The sequence below is a fragment of the Empidonax traillii genome, unplaced genomic scaffold (assembly GCF_003031625.1).
Source record: "Empidonax traillii isolate 1590-97213 ecotype Southwest subspecies unplaced genomic scaffold, ASM303162v1 scaffold401:size1000279, whole genome shotgun sequence".
NCBI lineage: Eukaryota > Metazoa > Chordata > Aves > Passeriformes > Tyrannidae > Empidonax > Empidonax traillii.
Window position 1 is genome coordinate 583941 of NW_020955594.1, and position 20029 is coordinate 603969.

Consider the following 20029-nt stretch of genomic DNA (forward strand, 5'->3'; position numbering starts at 1 on the left):
TCTTGAACCAACCAAAACAACCCTAGAAAACAATCCGCAACCTCCAGCAGCTGATTTTTAGAGATGAAATTATAGTTTTTGAAAGCCAGCTTGACAGTATGATCCTCCCTTACCTGTTCATAAGACAGCACCTAAGTCAGCTGCAATGCAGGCTTCCCCATACTGCCCGCAATATACGTCCAACACTGTTCTGTCAGTATGTCTGAAATACTTCTGGAGATGAGAGGGTAGTCCAGTTTCCAGATATATGTAAACTTTTGGAGTCCTCACCCACCCAGGAATAACAAGACTTACTGACTGCCATGGTACTGAACTCCCTGGCGAGAAGCAGGAAGACCACAGCTTCTCATCAGCAATGATATGCTATATAGGGAGACAACTTCAGGCTTTTCCTTCACTAGGAAAAAACTGCTTTAATTTCAGTAAACTAGTCTGTTAAAAAAAGGGGAGTTATAGTTTCAACTGAAAACTGTAAAATAAATAAATACGCAGATAAATATACACACATACTACACACACAAACAAAAACTGGAAGGTTCATTTAAACTCCTTTGTCCCTAGTGAGATTGTTCAACGACATAAAGATGCTTCTTTCTTCCTCATGTTAAACCAAAGCAAATCTGGAGTACATACAAATCAGTGCCCTAAAGGAAAATAATTGAAAATGCAGACGCCCATATTTGCTGCCAGCCTGCAGACAGCAGCTGCTGCCGGCAGCGACTCCCTCTACAGTGATGGCGGCTGCGCTGACGTTCCAGATTAGAGAGTCATATCGCTTTGTTCCCCCAGGGGAGCCTCTCTGTTTAAGGGGATACTATTTAGGATGTCAAGTCCAAACATGAGCCTTTTCTTTTTGTCTTTTTGCATAATTCTGCATATTTATCGGTATTTTATGGAAGAATTAATTGAATGTCACTACAGACACACAAACAAGACATAACCTAACTAAATGCCAGGCACGTAGTTCACTAAACTGCTGCAGTACAGGGCACTGTTTGAAATCTACAGCTTCATTAAATCTACAGCTTCATTCCTCTCTGACAGGCAGCCAAGCCCCACAGAGAGTCTAAGTCATTAGCATACATGCAATGCCCCAGAGCGACCAAGCGAATGTCTCTCTGTGTCCAGATGGTCACTGTGATGCACAATGCCCACAACAGTGCCACCTTCCACGGCATGGAGGTGTAGCCTAGCACGGCGAGAACCCCAGCTGTGAAAATACTTATACCTATGAAGATAAGTTTAGAAAAGGTCCTGCGTAAAGGCCTTTGAATGCCCATTCTCTGTGGGACCCCTCTCTGATGTGACAGACCACTAATGCTTTATCCTGAGTAGGCAACTTAATATCTCTGTTATTGTAGCTGTTGCATCCCTGTGGGTGGGGGCAATATTCCCTAGTCCCACTATAATGTGGCAACTATAAATGACACTAAAGATAATGTAGTATGTCTTATTTAACACCCAAGAAATCCTTCATCCCATTGCTATCTCCTTGTGCTATCAGAACTCTCCAGCCAAAGTTGCAGAGAGATATCTCTAGCAGGTCAGCAACTGTAGAGGATCTGCTCCTGCACAGAACCACTCCTGTCCTGTGACCGAGGACACCTTACTCTGCTGTGCGATGTTCACATGTTAGGCGTCTCACACTTCCATGGGTTCCTGGAGGAACTTCCACTCTTGAATGTGATGCTTATGGTTCAGATCTTGTTGCTTTTTATCTGGCTGCTCATTTCCATCATTTGGAGCTTTTCTCATCCACCTGCACAAGTAGCCTGATTACCGATCTCTTTGCGCTGAACACCTTATCTGGAGTTATCATTGCAGACCACACAAGCAGCAGAGGATGCAGAGAACAGGCTGCTGCTTATTGCAGAGTCAGAGGAACACCTCCCCTGTCTCATTTAACCTTCTAGCAGGCCTTTGCATCCATCCACTGCCTATAAAGCTTCCAGAGTTTTGCAGCTGGCTTGCTTGGGCTCACGTTCCTGTGGATGACAAAGCACTTCATGGGATCTTCACATATAACTTGACATGTTTCTTTGCCAGCTAGTTGACATTTCTCATCTCCTGTATTCTTTTTGATAACTTAAATTAAAATCTGAGAGTATGTTATCAGCTGATGGTTTGAGTGACTCATTACTACCTACCCTGATGCAAATACAGCGGCACAATTTACTGCCACTGCAACAGTCCTAAATATTTCTTTACATATGACAGTAATGAATGCTGCTGAAAGGAAAAAAGGTTAGTGCTGCCAATGTCTTCCACATTCAGGTCCTTTTTAAAATGTTAAATATACCTTTTTAACATCTTTCAGTATTGCTAATTTTAACACATTTCTTTTGTGACCAGCAATATTTTAATTGTGCTAAGTCAGTTCAGAGTCAGTGTGACTCATATTAGGTATCCACAAGCCAGCGATTTATACAGTTGAGGTTCTGCCTGGGATATTATCTTCTTGCATAAGTTTTTACTTTTCTTCTAGCACAGATCTTACAAGTAGAGCACACTGCTACTTTTTTGACTTCCATGGAGCTGTAATAGATGCCCTTCCCCTCAGGATTTGCTTTCTAGCAGTGCCTTCATCATACGATCCCTTACTACTAAAAAATGCAGCAAATACATCAAGTTAAAAATATCTGGTCTCCTTTTTCTACTCCCATCCAGGAACTTTTAAAATATGTAATTGAGTAAATTTTTCTTCTGCTGCACTTGTGCAGCTACAACCCGTCAACATCAAGACCATATCCTTTTAAAACTCCTTGATGCACTTATAAGATGGGTACTTCCACACTCAAGCGAGTACAGCAGGAAATCCAAGTACACACCAGCTTTTCCAGACTCATTCCTAGTGGTAAAATGAGAGCTGGCATTTGCTGGAGTGATGACTTATATGAAATCGTATCATCACTGCAGATTGCAAAATCACTGGGCTAATGAGTGGCATATTAAACGTGAGAGGTTAAGGGAGATAGCTAATGTTTCCATTGGCACCTGCAAAATCTCCTCAAGGCTTCTTAGGCTACAGTCCTTTTGAGCACAAGGCACTTTCATCCAGAGCTCATTCTTACCACTCTCATCCTTCCTCCCACTTCAGTCAAACCTTTACAAAAGCTGCATAAGGGCTACACAAAGTTGGAAAGTCCCCACTATAGCTATATACTTCTCTGACAAGCTCACCAGCTTTGCATCATTTTTACCTTAGGCTCCTGCTCTATCTAGGCTGAAACCCTATCACGGCAACCCTCAAAGCATGCACCAAGGAAGACCTTCCAGCCACTCGATTTCATGAAAGAGGTCAAACATACCATATTTTAATTTTGTATGGCTGCCATGTAGTTTCATAAACCTCAAGATGCCATTTCCAAATGAAATTCATAGAGAGCCCTAGGAAGTCCTAAAATGCTTTCCATCTAATTCCGAGAAGCAGTGGAACATTTCATGGTCCATGCAGACTATGGGTTCACTTCACTCCCAATTTCTGTGCATCTTAAGTTGATCTCTCAGTGCAAGTTTTACCTTGACCAAACACAGCAAAGTCAGCCAATTTTTCATTGAGTTATACCAGATTCTGGGTAGCAAGTGTTTTTTCTCCGTAGTTGTACAGCTTAATTCCCTAATATAGCATTCTATTTTTTCAATAGGGAACATTTTTAAGGCATTTTTAAGGTTCTTTAATCTCCCATTATAGATAGTAACCTTCATATGGAAGGATCTGATGTCACATGAGTATTTTCACCAAACAGAAAAGATATCCATTAATCTAGAAAATCTGGAATACTCTGTCTCTCTGAATCCCACATGATTTTTTCATAGCACTTTACAGACCTTTTCCTGGTGCTTGAGGGATCAAGCGGGGGATTCTAGCTCAGACAAAAAGATTACTTAGATTCTTCTGTTAAGTTTTTTTGCCAGGCATGACAGTTAATTATCCCTAAATTACAATAAAACACTACTGGTTTTACCCCAGCTGAAATAATATGACAGAGTCCTCACTGCATATACTGCATTTCCTATCTAGGTCACACAGCCCAAAGGGACTCTAATAATCTTTCAGTTGTCCTTGGGTGTGAGGATTTATCCCTATTTCTGGTCCTGTAAATTAAACTGGTCAAAGCTGAAGCTTGTTTTGATCTCATAACATTTTGCAAACATGTAGATTGATTCAGCTCATAACTGTCACTTAGCTCAAACTTGGAGATTAGTCCCCCTTTGAGGGAAGTGCTGGTCCCCCCAAATCTAAATTATTCTATGATTTTTATCTTAAATATGAAATACCTTTTGTCATCTTTGACCAATCCCAGACCTGTCCACTAATTATAGCTCATGCTTTTAACTATGGCAAAGACCAAACAATTTGACAAGCAGAAGGTTACCTATTCACTTCATGTACCTTCAGATTTCTGCCCCATTCCAGAAGCTCATGTGTGGACACAGCTACATGGAAAACTAGCACTGTACTCAGTAACTCTACATCAGACCCTTGCAACCTCTAAACCAATGAGATAGGAAAGGGGATCCAGGGCTGCAAGAGACAAACTACCAAAGACTGTCAAATTCATGAGTCAGATCCAGCCTGTGAGATGTCTCAGTTCACTTCTTCTTTGTGGAGGAAGAAAGGGTAAGGTGAACTTAAACTCTTCTGGCAGTGCCTGTGAACAGCTCAATGCAGTGAATTCAAATTGCCATTCGTGCTACCAGAGTAGGAGGGCTGCGCTTCAAGCTCCTGTCCTCTTGAACATGCAGTCAAGCCTTTGGAGACCACACCTCAGGCATCTAAAAAAGTGGTACAGCCAAGGGAGTCTACAGAACCTGCAGAACCCTCTCTTATCTCAGGTTTGTACTTTAAAAAAACGCATTCATTTAGAAAATAACAATACTAGCACTCGGTAAATCCTCAAAATCTACTGTAAGTGGGAGGTGAGACTACATTTTCTCTCCAAATACCTTGAAGTTTCACTGATGCATTTGTCAAGTTTATTACAGCTTCTGTAATCTCAACCTCTTTCATAACCCAAGTTTACTCTGGCATTTGATGCTGCTGTAGCAAAACCTCATTTTGACCTGGTTCTGAAATTTTTTCAAAAGCCCTGACTCTGTGGGGAACAATGGGAATCACAGCAGCTAAATACATTGGTTTAAAGTTACAGCTTCTGGTACTTTCCTGTAACCTCTCTTTGATGTACTGTTGCCTGAGAAACCAGTGTGACATCATTGTGGAATTGTGGCTATACTTACTGCTACTTGCTGGTCTTGGCCTTTTAGGATGGCAGTGGGCTATTTATGCTCAAAAAAGGAGCATTTTGGTCATCTGCTGGTTCACTGGAGGCCAGTCTTGCCAAGGCATCACACCAGAGTATCAACAGCCATGTTGCACCCTCCTTTTTGCTGCTGCTTACTTAACCACCCCATGAATCTGCCTGGGGAACCAAGATGCCCTTCTCCACAGCCATCCTCAGCCGTCCCGCAGAGAGCAGCATTCCAGCATTAGCCTCAAGGCATAGGAAAGCTCCAGTTGGCCTTTGGTTTTGTATTTGTCCAGCCCTTTGGTCAGCCCTCCTTTGGTCCATAAACCTTCTGCTTTCCAGAGTGCAGCTGCTGATCTACCAGACAGGGATCACGATGAGCGTCTCCCAAACAGCCCATGCTGGAAGAGTACTTCCCAGACAACCTCCCCTATAACCCTGACAGTTTAGCTCTGCTGCTAGGTTAAAATGCTCCAGGATGAACAAAGGTAGCAGCACTGAGAACATCACCTCAGATTTGCACAGCACGCACCTGCGCCCTTTTAACATCACCAGGGCAAGCGGCACGAACGGGTGCGATTCCCTCCCTCGCAGCTTCCTACTGAGTTTCTCTGGGGTATCTGAAGCACACATGCATGGCACACATTCTCAGACACACATAAAATGGCTCTCTGAGCCTTTCTGTTTGCTTTACAGGCTCTGAACTGCATCCTGCCCCATTCCTTACCCATACACAGACAGATTTGATGGAGTTGCATTGCCCTGACCTCCCCCATCACTGCTAAGTTCCACCAACTGTGGGACTATAGGCCTGCAACTGCCAGTATTCCTAGTTAGACAAGGGATGCTTGCTGGTTATTTCTGCTAGGTTTGGGATTACCTCTTCTCCCTGAGCTGAGGATGTCCTTCTCGACTGACCAGCCTGTCACTTGTTCAGAGCTCCACCACTTCCCTGCTTCAGGGAAGAAGTGCAACACCATTTCACCTTCAAAAAGACTTAATTCTCAACTCAAGCTTTATCAAAGCAGATTTTATTTACCCCCTACAGAATGTGAAACTATTATGGAAAGCAGATAAATCTGTCAGGTCAGAAGGAGGGGTGGTGTGGGATGGACAGCTGTCTCCTCATGCACACAGCCCCCTGACACTGCCCCAGCAGCATGTCTGACAGTGGATCAGCACAAAAACACCGAAGACGAAGGGTCTCTGGCGCATATGTTTCCTGTGGGGATTATAAAGAGGACATGTGACCAATGGAAAAAAATGACCATGACCGTATAGCAAGTACTCTGCCACAGCACAGCCCTTCCACAGACACTTCCTGGGTTTTCTGCTTTGCACTCTCTATCCTTGCTCATCATGCGCCGGACTGTCAGCAGATGTTTGTGCATTGCCTGCTGCCTTATCCCCCTTTATCGGCCGGCGTCACTGCCTGTTTGTCTTTCCCTCCATCCAGGAGGTGATAAGCAGATGCCTGTTCCTACAACAGCCCTCAGACTATCTTTTACTGCCCTTCTGACTGCTGCTACAAGCAAAAAGAAAAACCAGGATTTGAGAGTTGGTTTGACATTTAAAATACTTTGATACTGAGTGACAGACTAAAGGTTCTGAACCAGTATTTGCTTCTGACCATTTTTCTTGGTTTTTTAATCAGACAAAAGAGAAATAAAATCCTAAACACTAAGTGTAAATAGCAGGATTAAAAAACCTGAAATCTGCTCATTTTATGCTTTTTGGACAGCAGCAGCAAGGGCTTCTGTTGTATTTTCAAGGTCCAGATGATCGGAATATTTTTATTTTATTTTGTATTATTTTATGTTCTAGCCAGATAGAAACATTAACAGTTAGTACCACTGTTATCATTTGACAGCCTGGAAATATGAAGAAGACAGGAGGAAAGGGAAAACCAAAAACCTCTTAGCTGTGACTGCATTCTGATAAAAATAATTTTGATACTGTCTTCTTTCTTTGAAAGCACACCCACTGTTCCTCCAGCAGTGGTGTGGGCAGGGCTGATTACGCAAGGACTGGCCTGTGCCCCACTCTCCTCCTGCCAGCCAGCACCTGGCAGCAGTAGGCAATGGGGCAGCCTGTCCAATTTTCAGAGGAACTCCTGGGCAGGAGGTTCAGGCCTGAGTAGAGCCGTTTGGGACTTGGTCTTAACAAAGGCGAGGCCACTGCACTGCCTTTCTCTTCATCAGGCCTGGGAGTGCAGGCAGAGACCAACCACAGCCTCTGCTCGAATCGATGGCAACTAGCCATGTTCTGCTTAATCCCTTTTTTAAAAGCAAATAATGTTTCTAGACCTCTCTTGGAAACAGGTAGTGGCTGTCACGGAAGATCCCATCGCCCTTTCCTAAATTGTGGGAAACATGGAAACAAAAACAGCCACAGCTGCTGGTGCACAAGCCAGTGATTTTAGCCAATGAGCCTTGTAACCCAAGAAAATGAACAAGACTGAACAATCTGAGTAAGCACTATAGCTTTCTGCAAGAAGGCAGGTAGGGCACTGATTTTATCTCAGAGCATGTTCTGTGCATTTTGCTTATGCAGAGCCCATGGATATAGAGGCTGGGGCTCACAGATCTGGCAGGGCAGAAATAGATGCAGCTACACTTGGCATCTCTGCTCATGCTCCGCTGACCCAGAGCTGAAAACATGTTTACAACTGTGCATGAAAAATCTGTCCCCAAACAAAAGAAATCTAAAGGAAAATTTTGTTTCTGTGCTGCCTGACCTTGACTATGACCAGGTGGCAGAGGAGACGGGGAGCTACCAGAGCCAGGTGACAGGGCAAATTAACCCTTTGGGAGCAAGGGGTTTGACAGCAAGGAGGATATGACTATGAGGTATCCCGATGCTCTTGCCACTTTCCAGAAAGAGCCAAGATGCAGAACATTTCCCAGCCTAAGTGCATGGAGACATTACACCTCAGTGCATGGTATAATGCTCTACAAAAGCCACCACTTAATATTCAAATGAGACATGTTTTCAACACGCAGCACTATTTCGTGCAAAAAATACAGTGTGAACTGACTGGTTTGTATTTTTCAGTCACCCAATAATCACTGGATCAGACTGGTCTCCACACAGCTGCACTGTCACCAGCAGCATTATTTATACATAAACCCCCTGCCTTCCTCCACGGACAGATTTGCCAGGTAGGTAATTGTTATTCTCACTGAAGCAGAACTGGCTTGCTTTCAGTGACATACATCTGCACTGCTATTATACTGCACTGCTATTATACTGCCTCAGCTAAGATTTTCCAGAACAAAGATCAGGAAGAAACAAATAAATGATCCTATTATTTTGCATTTTCCATCTCATATTTAGAATTCCACCTCATTTAATTTTGGATTCTGCAGTTACAGGAGGGATTGCATACAAGCCTTTTTCCCAGAAACAAAAATGAAGCAAACCGGATAGTCTTTTCCTGAAGGTTAAATCACTCTCCCCAACCTCTTGCCCATCTAATACTGCAGCATTTACAGTCCCCAAACATATCATCTGATTAGTGAATTCATTAAGACTGTTTGCAACTCCTGGTCATTGACAGATGCGATCTTATCAATTGACACATTCAAACAAAACTGCCTTTTCCCCCCATCTTTCAGTGGCCTGAATTCAGCAGCGCTGACAGCCCTACGCTGTCTTACTGCTTGCATTGAGGATGCACCCACAATTAGGAGGTAAATGCTTCTCCTCTGGCATTTTTCATCCCTACTCAAGCATGCAAGGACCACCGCTTTTAGCCCACGACCTACAGCAAAGAGAATGCAAACGCGGTGGGTAGAGTAAGGAAAACAAGCTCTGTCCTCAACAGAAAAAGGATGTAAGTGGGATGCATTTACTTACATGAAGATTCAGTGCCAAACATGGCTCTCCCCAGATGCTGCTATTTTAAAAAGAAAAAAGAGTGGAAGACAGAGGGAGTGTATGAGAGTAGGGATGAGACTGCTACACAGCAGGGGTCATGAAGCCAGACAATGCAGTCCAGGCTATCCAAGCTGCCAGATTCTTCTCTCTCCTCCTCTCCCCTCCTCTGCTCAACACCGCAGACAGCTTTTCCTTGCAACCGCAGTGAAGGTCCTTCTTCAGGAAGCAAAAAGCAGGAGCTTCTGTTTTAAATCCGAGTGATAAGGGCAGGCCAGAGTCCTTTCCGTGATACCGGCAGGCAGGAATAGGTATCAGCCACCAGATACTGCAATCCCCAGCCCCTGCTCGCCGTAAGACAATAGCGGAGCTTATGCACACACGGGATGACGTCAGAACACTGCAAAGACTGACTGCTGCTAACCCAGAGGCTCGGAGGGGGCTTGGACAGAGCAGAGCGGTTCAGATGGGAATTCCTTTGTCACAAAAAGCAGAAGACAAAGAACCAGACGTATATTTCCCTCTGTGATGCTAAAGCTCCCACGCGGGGCTGTAATGCTAGCAGGAAAATATCTGCCTTGATTTCAGGCTCCTTTTCTCAGCTGCACGAGATGCAAAGTGTCTCTGTGCTAGCAGAATAAATTTCAGGGACACATATACTAGTAAATGCCACTTATGGCATTTCCAATAAAGAAAAACCACAAAATTCTATCATTAACTCTCTTTATTATTTTTCCTTCAAATAAATATTAAAATTCTGGGCCAATCTACACTTCAAACCTAATTTTCACATCAAAGTGTTAGCCAACTGTCTCATTTACTTAAATTTATTGTCAGAAAACATGCACCAATGCTCTAACCACAATAAATAAGTCACGCATCTAAAATAAAAATAAAACCACTGAATTCAGTGATAAAAAGGCATCCTAGCAAACAAATAAATATTTTCCTTATTTCTTATTATTCTAAACCATTTAGATCTAGCATTTGTTAGCCTCTGCAAGTGCAGTTTTAGTGCATTGAGTTTCTTTTTTCTCTGACATTCGGTAATTGAAAAAGGTTCAAACACAGAAACAAAGCCCTAAGCTAGCTCCTTCAGTCCTCTCACAGACACTAGGAATTTGCCTGCCTTGTGCTGGCAAGGGCAGCCAAGGCAGTAAGCTGATGGTTAGATGCTACCAGACATTGGGGGCCATCCATAGGAATGGCTGTCTGGAGGGGGTAAAACAAAGAACATTTCTGCCGAGTCTCACTGAACACATATGTGCAGTTCCCAAGATGGCACAGACTCGAAAGTACCGTTGGTGGATGAGGAGAAAGGAGGTAGATGCAGTTCCATTAAGTGAAGCATTTAAAGGAAAACAACCACCCCTCCCATTTCTCAGCTTTTGTGGGTTAACAATTCCCAAACACTCCTGATGCTCCACGTGCCAAGGAGGTTTGTGCTGTTTGCAAAATATGCAATGCCACCATCAGCAGCAGGCTGGAAAAATGAGTACCACTGAAGGCTGGAGGACCTGCCACCTGAGGATCTCAGTGTGCTGAAATCATTAGGGAACCAGGGAGTTGATGGTTCAAATGTTGAACAGTCCTTTTGTGTTCTGCACACACCATAAGAATATTTAGGACCACTAGGCTCACGGGAGCATTTAACTGTATTTCACCTCTGGAACAAAGCCATGGGAGAGGCCATACCGTGGGGTGACATCTTGCAACACACTTCCTGACAGGCAGCTTTTAGTCTCTTCACCCGCAGACAGGACGCAGTGAATGGTGACCCAAATCAACCCACAAATGTTCTAAATTAACCAGATGTCCTCAAATCTGTACTTAAGCACTTGAATTAATAGCCTGGCTATTAACAGTCATGAATATTTGCAGTCACGTGCATGCTCAGCACCAGGAAGCCATGTCCAAATTGGTTTTGACTATAATGACAGCGGCACAAATCCTCTGACAAGGACTATAGCTTTGCTGTTCCCAGAGCTGAATTAGTTATTTTGACTATTTGGAGCGGGTAACACCTTCTTCTGTCAAAACGGGTTGATAAGAAGCTGCAGTGCATCGAACAAAACAGATGTTCTGGCTGGGCTTCCCAGCAACTCAGTCAAGTTCACAAATGAAACATGTCTATTATGTACAAGTAATCCTGCAAACATCTTTAAACACAAGTCTCTGGAACAAAAACTCAAGTGCACTCATGCAATGGCTGAAGAATAAGTTCTGCTCTCATGAGCAGATCTGACCTTCCCCCAGCATAGTTTTCCAAGGAAGATGCAAAATCTCAGGGTTTTTCCAAAGACATCCTTGAAGGTGCCATGGAGTATGGGCCCTCTGCCAAGCTCTCATTACACTGACGCATACAGGCAGTTGAAAAGCCCAAACAACCTATGAAGTATCTCTAGAAGGATTTCATAATAATCTATTTCATTACTTTTAGGCTTTGCAGGTCAGTACATTGCGTGGATGCTGACCCATGACAGGACCCTGAAGGACTTTCTCTGATTCATTTACAATATACCTTCCATACATTTCTCCACACGCCAGCATATTTAAAGCAGCAATAATATATGCTGTGCAAAGCTCTCTCTTTCATATTCACATTTGCCAGAGAAAGGGATGTGCTTCTCAACCACTGCCACTCCTGGAGCAGATTTACTTTATTGCTCAGTTTATCACTGCAGAAAAATAATACACATATTTTATTTGGTTTTGTAAGGATACATGTGTCTAAACCCTAAAGTACAGTTTCAGTTTTAATAATGAAGCTGGATAATGAAATGTTAAATTTTTTATACAAATGTAAATTTCATCTTTGAAGTAATTTCTCTCTATAAAGACAGTGCAAGCAGAAAATCTGAGCTACCAAGAGAGGTAGATTTGTGCACGTGCCTTATGCTGATCTACTAAAGCATAAATCTTTATTCTCTTGTCACTGGAGAAACATTTCATTTTGAACTTAACCTCCTTTTTCACAGGAGAAACTCTGGGAACAGGAAATGAGTCCATCCCACCTGTGAGGTTCTCCTGTCTTATGCCCTGAGGAGCTCACCTAGACAGGCTACAGGTCTCAGCTGTCTTGCCCCAGGGCAAGGGAACAGGTCCCGCACCTTTGAGTCTCTAGAGGGGAAGTACAGGATAATCTCAATAGGCCTCAAAGGTGGGTAAGGATTTTTGCTAGTTAAACTTGTCTTTACTTTCCAAGTCCCCAGTTCTGTAATACCTGAAAACTGAACTTTTCTTAAGACATTAAAAAATTTAATGCATTTAAGGAGCTATTGGAAACCTCTGAGTAACTGTGCAGTGAGTCCACACCATTCAGCAACCCCCAGAATGAATTTATTTTGCCTCTAGTAATGTTAGTTAGTTCCCTCCTAAAAACCCAGTGAGATCCCCAGCCGCTCACACTATGACAACCTCCAGCTTCTGTAGGTTTTGTCAGTTCTGGCAACGGCTGCCACACCAATTATTGATCACCATGGCACCCACAAAATACTGCAAGGTGTTTTTTCATGCTCTATAGAAAAATGAAGCCGAAGAAAAGCACGCCTTACAGAGCTACAGCTCTTTGGCTTTACACTTTCTCTGGCCTTCTTTTGCTTAACTCTGCTGACCCTTAACTATCTTTAAAAGACATCTCTGGTGAAAAAGCTGGCATCATGATTACAGCATTGTAATCTAGTGTGGTGCAACAACTTAGCTTCTCATCTTCCAGGGTCATGTATTTAAGGTACAAAGCCCCCAGACAACCAAGCTGAAAAGCCTGTGCTGATGCTATGACATAACAGTCCCCGATGCAGAGGTGTTTTCCAATATCTCTATCAATAAATGAAGCCAATGTCCCAGAAAGTAACTTTGGGGCCACAGCCACAGGGAAAAGAAGTAGGGCCAGCTGGGCTAGAGAACAGCCCTGACAAGCCCTTCCTGGTCGGAAAGTGGGCAGTGGAGCAGGGGTCGAGTGGGATCTGCCAGCTTGTATTACACAGCATTCAGAGCCAAGGAGAGCCAAGAAAGGCAAGTTCCACTGGAGCAAAATGTCTAAAGTTCTTCATTTGTAGAAATGCCAGCATGTTTCCACGAGGAGCCAGGCTGGACAGCAAGGAGCAGCCCAGGGATTGAGGCAGGTGGCTGAGACAAGACCACACCAGGCAGCCAAGACATGAAGGCAAGGGGACTGGATAGACAGTGAAAAATATCCTTGAAGATACGAGCTGTCTGGAAGTCCTCAGTGTTCTCCTCATAGCCTGCCCTTATCACCTTTTGCTCAAGGTTTTCTATCCGCATTCCCTATTTGCAACTTGCAGTTCCGTTGTTATGTAGGCACAGAAAGGAAGGAGACTGCTGGCAGAAAGTCAAGACCTTTGTCCCGTTTAACATAGAGAAAGGATTTTACACCAGACTGACTAACAGGTGGCAGGGATGTTTTTTTATTATTATTATTTGCTCTTGTGTTGATTCTTCAAATATTTCTGTCCAGTCCATATTGCATTTATGCAACCCTATTTCATATAAAAATTCTTTTTCTCTAGCATTTTTAGGCAATTAATGCCTGGAAGAACTAAGATTTTTGAGTAGACATATACATGCATATACACACAAGTAACAAAACAGATAAAGTACTTTTTGCTACCAAAAAAAAATCTTTTTATGTCTGTGTTGGTCCTTATCTGAGAGATGAAGTTCAAAAAATTGCTTTTTAAAGAAGAGATACAATGAACCATAATAGCCAATTATTACATTATTGTAATGCCTTTCAACTTTGCTTTTAACAAAGATCTTAGCTTCAGCACAGCTCTGTAGATGATTACTGCAAGCCATTTACCATGGGCATCAAGCAGCAGATGCTCTGCAATTAAGAGCGGAAGTTCTGTGTGTTCTGCCTCTCCAAGGCCACTCAGCCATCTGGAGCACATCTAATGGGCATGAAGCTCCAGCAGTTATGAAATGGTAAAGTACTACAAACAGAAAGCTGTAAGTAAAGAATACTGCATATAAGAAAGAATATAAGAAAATATTAGGCGAGGTTAAGTACCTAATTCTAGGCTACAACTGAGCCTGTAGATCACAGGCAGGTGTCGATCTCTCTTCAGACGGCTCAGTGTTTGAAGAAACCCCTAATCTTGGGCTTCTGCCTTTTCATAGGAACCAGGAACTTCTGTAGGCAATAGGGCCTTGAGACACTAAGCAACAAAGTATCTGTTTCTCCTCTTGAAGTAGCCCGTGGACTCTACTTGCTATCTGGCATCTAGCAACAGGGAGTAACAGAACGGTATTCCCATTCCCTACAACAGAGGATGCAGAACAAACAGTCCATTTTCAACAACTTCCCTTACAATATTTAGTGTGAGACTGGTAAAAAAGCGGTATCATTTTATAAGTGGCAGAGTATAACTCACCTTCTGCATAATACTGCCAAAGATTAGAATGATGATTCACCTCTTTTTGGTTTTGTTGGTTTGGTTTTCAGTTTGGTTCGTTTCCTTTTAAACATAGAACTGTTTACCCACAAATGGACGGTTACCAATACAGTGTGACATTCTATTCCCTGTGTGCAAATGACATACAAACCCCAAGTGAAATGTGTTATTTCTTCAACAGTATCAAGACCATGGCTCAACAGAGCATGTGTAATGGCTTCGTCAAGTTCCGAGAGCAGTTTTTGTCCCAAATTCATGCATGTGTGATGAAATGGGGCCACTACTGTAACTGAAAAATGTCCCAGCAGAAGACACTACTTCTCAATCCAGTCCAAGGAGAACTTAGAAACAAAGGAAGCATCCAAATCTGCACTGTTGTTAAATTAAATAAACTTAAATCACCAGCTACTTGAGTGCCATTTTAAAAGAATAAAATATTAGAAGGATTTTCTATACTGAGGGAAATACTTAAAATATTTTGAGGTTTGGGGATTTTTTTTTTTTGGTGTATCCTAGTATCAGGGTCATTTCCAAGGATCTATGCCATGGGACTGCACACGAGGTACACATGAAAGCCTCAAATGTCAGAGTGAACAGAGGTGGATAACAAATTAAAAAATCAGATTATAAACAAACTGTCATTTTTTATGCAACTCCAAGAGATTACAAATTAGGATTAAGGATGACTCATCATAAACCCCATGCAAACTGGCATCAGAGGGAACATGTGTGCCCCAGAAAAAAAACACAAATATCCAATTTATCTGTATAAAAATAAGTCAAAGAGACTTACAGGAGTAGCAGACATTGCCAACACTGCATTACAATCTGCATTAATAATGTCTGATCTAATGCCAAAACTTCATGATTAGCAGAAACTTCATGATTAGCAGAAAGTTTTGACTGTTGAGAGAGGAAGATCAAATTTACATTACTTCTCAGTCCAAGTAAACACACTAAGAGCATTCAATCTGACATTACAAATAGCCATGATTTCATCGTACATATGGGAAAAATTAAGGACAACTAAGCCTTCAACGGAATATGCACACAACAAGGTAGGAAGGTCTCTGCTGGACGGGTGAGTGCTATGTTGAGCACACTCCCTAGCAGACATAAAAGAATCCACAACATAACCATAGGAAAAAAAAAAAAACAAACAATTGAGAGTTTTATTTTCCTCAGTGGGCACTCCTGTGCATAACATTGGGTGAGCTGATACTGCAGCCGTAACTATAACACAATCGCAGAGTCAGTGGGGAAACCAAGTGCACTAGAAACTGTTGCACTAGTTCCGCTGGACAATATCGTAGTCATTTAAGGATTTCAGTTTTCCTAAGATGCAGCATTTTGGTAGTGCCCCAGCCTCTCTTTCCAGGGTTTCACCCCACTTCCATGCAGTACCATCCCTGCAGACTGAAGATCTATAATTCCTTTCTCAGAATAAAGATTAACTACAAAAATCAGTAAATGTTTGGATAACTTGATTATCATAGCTTTTCTTGACAAAGAACAGCTTCTAAGAGTCAATAAAACAATCAAAGCAAGTGGCTTATGTATACAGTTAGGGGAAAATAAGACTGGAAAAGGTGATGGTATCTGCCACCTCATGACAGAGTACCATCAGCCTTGTCACCCAGCACCAAGCATAAAGGAAAACTGCAGAGACTCACAAGTCTAACTCCATGTGGAAACTCATCTTAGGATATACAGCAGACTTTTAGTAGGAGCTCATGACACTTACTGGTTCACAAGGTTCCCCTCACAGCAAACCACTGTGGTGTCGAAGCACAAAGCAGCCTCAGTAACTACAGCTTATGCCTTCTGCCTGGTGATGGTCAAGTGTATGAACACCATGTAGAACTGTGACTCCAGAGGGGCAGGACAGTAAGTAACACTTGCAACTTAGTGACAATTAAATGATCAGACACTAACACTTTTCAAGTTTCTGAGAATCCTCCCTCTGAGCAGACCATACTGCTCAGGACCAGGGTGCTCATATCCCCCTGCTTGGCCTCTCCCCTGGAGTGGTGGTACCCTCAGAGCTGCTGTATTTCACACCATAAGGAGAGAGAGGAGACATGGAAAGTCCTGATCAGCATGATTAAAGAGCACTGATTTTCTGAATTAGTTCTGTTCTCGGTTCACAAATTGCCAACTCCAACAGTGCCCAAGTCCCTCCACTGACTACACAGAAAGCACACAAAGTCAGGTGTGAGCAGCTCAAGTGCAGGCGTCTACATACATAGAGAAGAAATGCCTCCTGTGTGCTTGGGAGTTTTAGGAGAAGCTGGAAAAGGAGAAGGCTATGCTGAGGTCAGGGGACCCATAATTCCAGGAAGAAAAAGTAGATTCCTGCACTCCAAACCTACCTTGAACTGCAGCCTCTGCTATGGGTACAAGTTCCCCCTAAACCGGTCCCAGACTTCAGAACAATCACATCATCTAAAGAGCAGGTTTTCAGCTCAGAGAGACAACTTTTTGCCCCCCTACAGCTGCAGAGATCTGCATTACACCAATGATTTTCTGATACTTTGAACCACTGTGACATTTCTCTGCCTTCAATGCCATGAAAGATTCAAGGGCTTGTGTTCAATACTAGGTGGCAGACAGCATTTATCGACTCCATCAGCCCAGGTAGGACAGTCATGCCGAGTACAACATTTGCAGATACACAAAGTCAATAAAATCAGCAGACATCACCTCACCAAAGAGTAAGCCTCCCTGCCATTGCAGACATGCCTTCTCCTAAGAGATTTAAGCATGGACACACATTCCTTTCTTCAAGTAGAAGGCTTTGTGGCCCTTCCAATATACCTGATTCGTTTACTTAATGTCACCTAAACAGTTGTCAAACCAGGCTGAAGAGCTTCACCTTGCAGCAGAGCAGATGCATTCAGCTCTGCTCAGTCTGCAAGGCAGGCAGATTGTGTCCAAGCATCCCTTCTTGATGCTTTGTGAAACCCATCAGCCTTTAGATGGCCCCTAGCTCTGCTTAGCACTGTTTGCTGTCAGTGTTATTTACCCACTTGAGCCTCCGGCCCTGTTTACATTGTGGGCAAGTACTGTTTTATACCACTTATCCTTTGCAGAAGATGGTTTGGTGGTTGGCCAAAACACAACCTCAAGCACAAAGAACAACTCTCCTCCTGCGTTCAGTTGGTTCAGGCTGCTTCTGTGGGCACCCCAAGGGCAGAGGCTCACGGATCCCTTAAACTTCAGTCAAACTGCATCAGAATTACATCTTGTGCAAATATTTTTAAATGAAAATTCTCAAGAAAATCTATTTTGAAATAAATGACAGACTGTTGTGTCTTCCTTCAGCTCACATCAAACATCACTGGAAACTGTGCACTGGATGAATGTGGTCCAGCATGGCACCTTCTCCAAACCTGACCTTCACATCTCCTCACAGAAAACTGGTACAGACTTACAGGCTTCATTACTTTTGTTGCTGTGTTTTTGACTGAAATCGGTACAACACATTACAGGTAGGGAAAAGCAAAGGGTTACGTACTTGAATAAGAAAAGGACGTGTATTATCAAGTGTCCAACTATGAACATACATTCTCCCCTGGCATGTAGTCTCAGGTCCTAGAGAAAAGACCTCAGTGGAAAGTCCTACTATGTCTTAATCATGTGCTCAATATGCCCCTCATTCCAGCTATATTTCTCATCTCAGTGCAGAGAGAATTAAGACTCTTCTGGGATATTGCTTTTGTTGTATGAATACCAGAGCAATTATTTTTACAGAGTATATTCTATTAAAAAAAAAAAATAGTTCATGCAGGCCTACTTTAGCCCTGCATTACAGATGCAAATGAAAGCAACACATAATGTGAATTTGTATTTCACCAGTAAACTAACCCATCACTGTATTTTCACTGTCCTTTGAATTAGTTTGAATACTAGTTTGAATTAACATCCATTTAAATATTACATTTAACTTAATATACTTAACTTACATTTCACTTAAAGAAATGCCAATCTTAGAGTTTTAGTTAAATGGGGAAGATTTTCTGTTGAATTTTTCATATCATCACATAGTTCATATCATCACATAGTTCAAAACAACTCAGGGGATTAAGTCTCCAGCACTTCAAAAAACTTTTCTCCTTGTTCCAGGGTGGGGGTACTGAGTGCTTCCCAGAGCAGTTCCCTGTTGCCAGCAGTGTCTGCCTGTGCCAGTCATCCCCTGGAGCGGTTCCCCATTGCCAGCCATGCTGAAAAGACAGGGAATTTCCTTTTAGGGAGCTGCCGGAGCACTTGCTGCCACGTGGCTCACAATCACCCAGTCCTGGTGCTGCTCCAGTTCCATCACTGTCAAGTGGTTTTGCTCCATAAGGATCCATGCTGCTGTCTCGGTGGCACAGGACTTTTTTCTTCGAATGGAATACTCTTCCAGGTTTTTCTCATTTTAACCAAGGGAGAAAATGGCTAGGTGACATTTTTTCTGCTATTTATTGTTTTTGTTTTGCTCTCCATTTTTTTTAGTAAAATTGTTATCTTTTTTCCCTCCTTCATTCAGACTCCTCGTAACTTCAAAATCTGTCAATATTTGGGGAAGGGAAATAAACAAAAGAGAAATGGGACTTCATTAGAGCTCCCACCTCCTGAACATACTGTCATTAAATCAAGACAGCCAAAAACTTTTATTCTGCTCTGACATAACATTAAAGATTTTAAAAACCTCCTTGTTGAAATGTCCCTTACGTGTTCTTTGGTAAGGGCCTGCCCTGGCACAGGCAGTGGGCAGACATGCACTGCATGCTCCCTGTGGAAGCCAGAAGGGAACTGGAATATCTTACTGCAATAGCCACAGTCACAGTTCAGCTCTGCTGCAAAGTGCAGCAGATTTACGTGCACTAAGCTACAGAACCAGATGTCTCCAGGGCAGGAGCTTTCTGAAGGGGTAATTTCATGGCTAGCAAGCTGCATTTTAAGTGTTTATTTTCTTTAAAATCTGTATTTTAATTTTTCTTGGTTTATATTTTTATTAATATTTAGAACAAAGTGCTTCACTAGTTTATAACAGACAAGGACTAGTATGATTTCAGCAGTAAACACAAAGCAAAACCAGATCAAATAAAAGCCTAAAGGGCCAGGTGACAGATAGCGTGGACAGCTCCCTTGCAAAAAGCCATAGTGAAGTGATAAAATCACTCTCTAAGGATAATTCAGACAAAGCAATACAGTCATGTCCATAGATCTTTACTCAAGCCAAAATCTAAGTTGGACGAAATGGGTACAGCAAGGTGGCTATTTGTTTTACCTACCCAGCTACAGCCCTGCACTGGTCCCAGCCCTGCCTTTGCCTGCCCCGTGCTTTCTAATCCAGAGCTCTGTGGCACCAGCGTCTGTGCTTCCCCTCAGCGAGCATCCAGCTGTTCACAACACATAGCCAATTTCCTTCTCTTCCCAAGCCCACAGAAAAATATTCTCCTCTCTCTTCTGCTCTGATCCATATCCTCTGCTTTAAGCCTCTTCAAA

General features: G+C 42.7%; 1 protein-coding gene across 3 annotated transcripts in view; it reads right to left on the reverse strand.

The window, feature by feature from the left end:
- The window catches only part of ST7 (suppression of tumorigenicity 7), a 142905-nt gene that overhangs the window by 94644 nt on the left and 28232 nt on the right, over positions 1-20029 (reverse strand). Inside the window, exon 1 of one of the 3 annotated variants that reach the window (XM_027893673.1) lies at positions 9105-9549. The exons of the other annotated variants lie outside the window; for them this stretch is intronic. Coding sequence (XP_027749474.1) covers positions 9105-9126 — 22 coding nt within the window. The 5' untranslated portion in view covers positions 9127-9549. Of the gene's footprint in view, positions 1-9104; positions 9550-20029 lie in introns of those variants that run through there. 3 annotated transcript variants of the gene reach the window in all.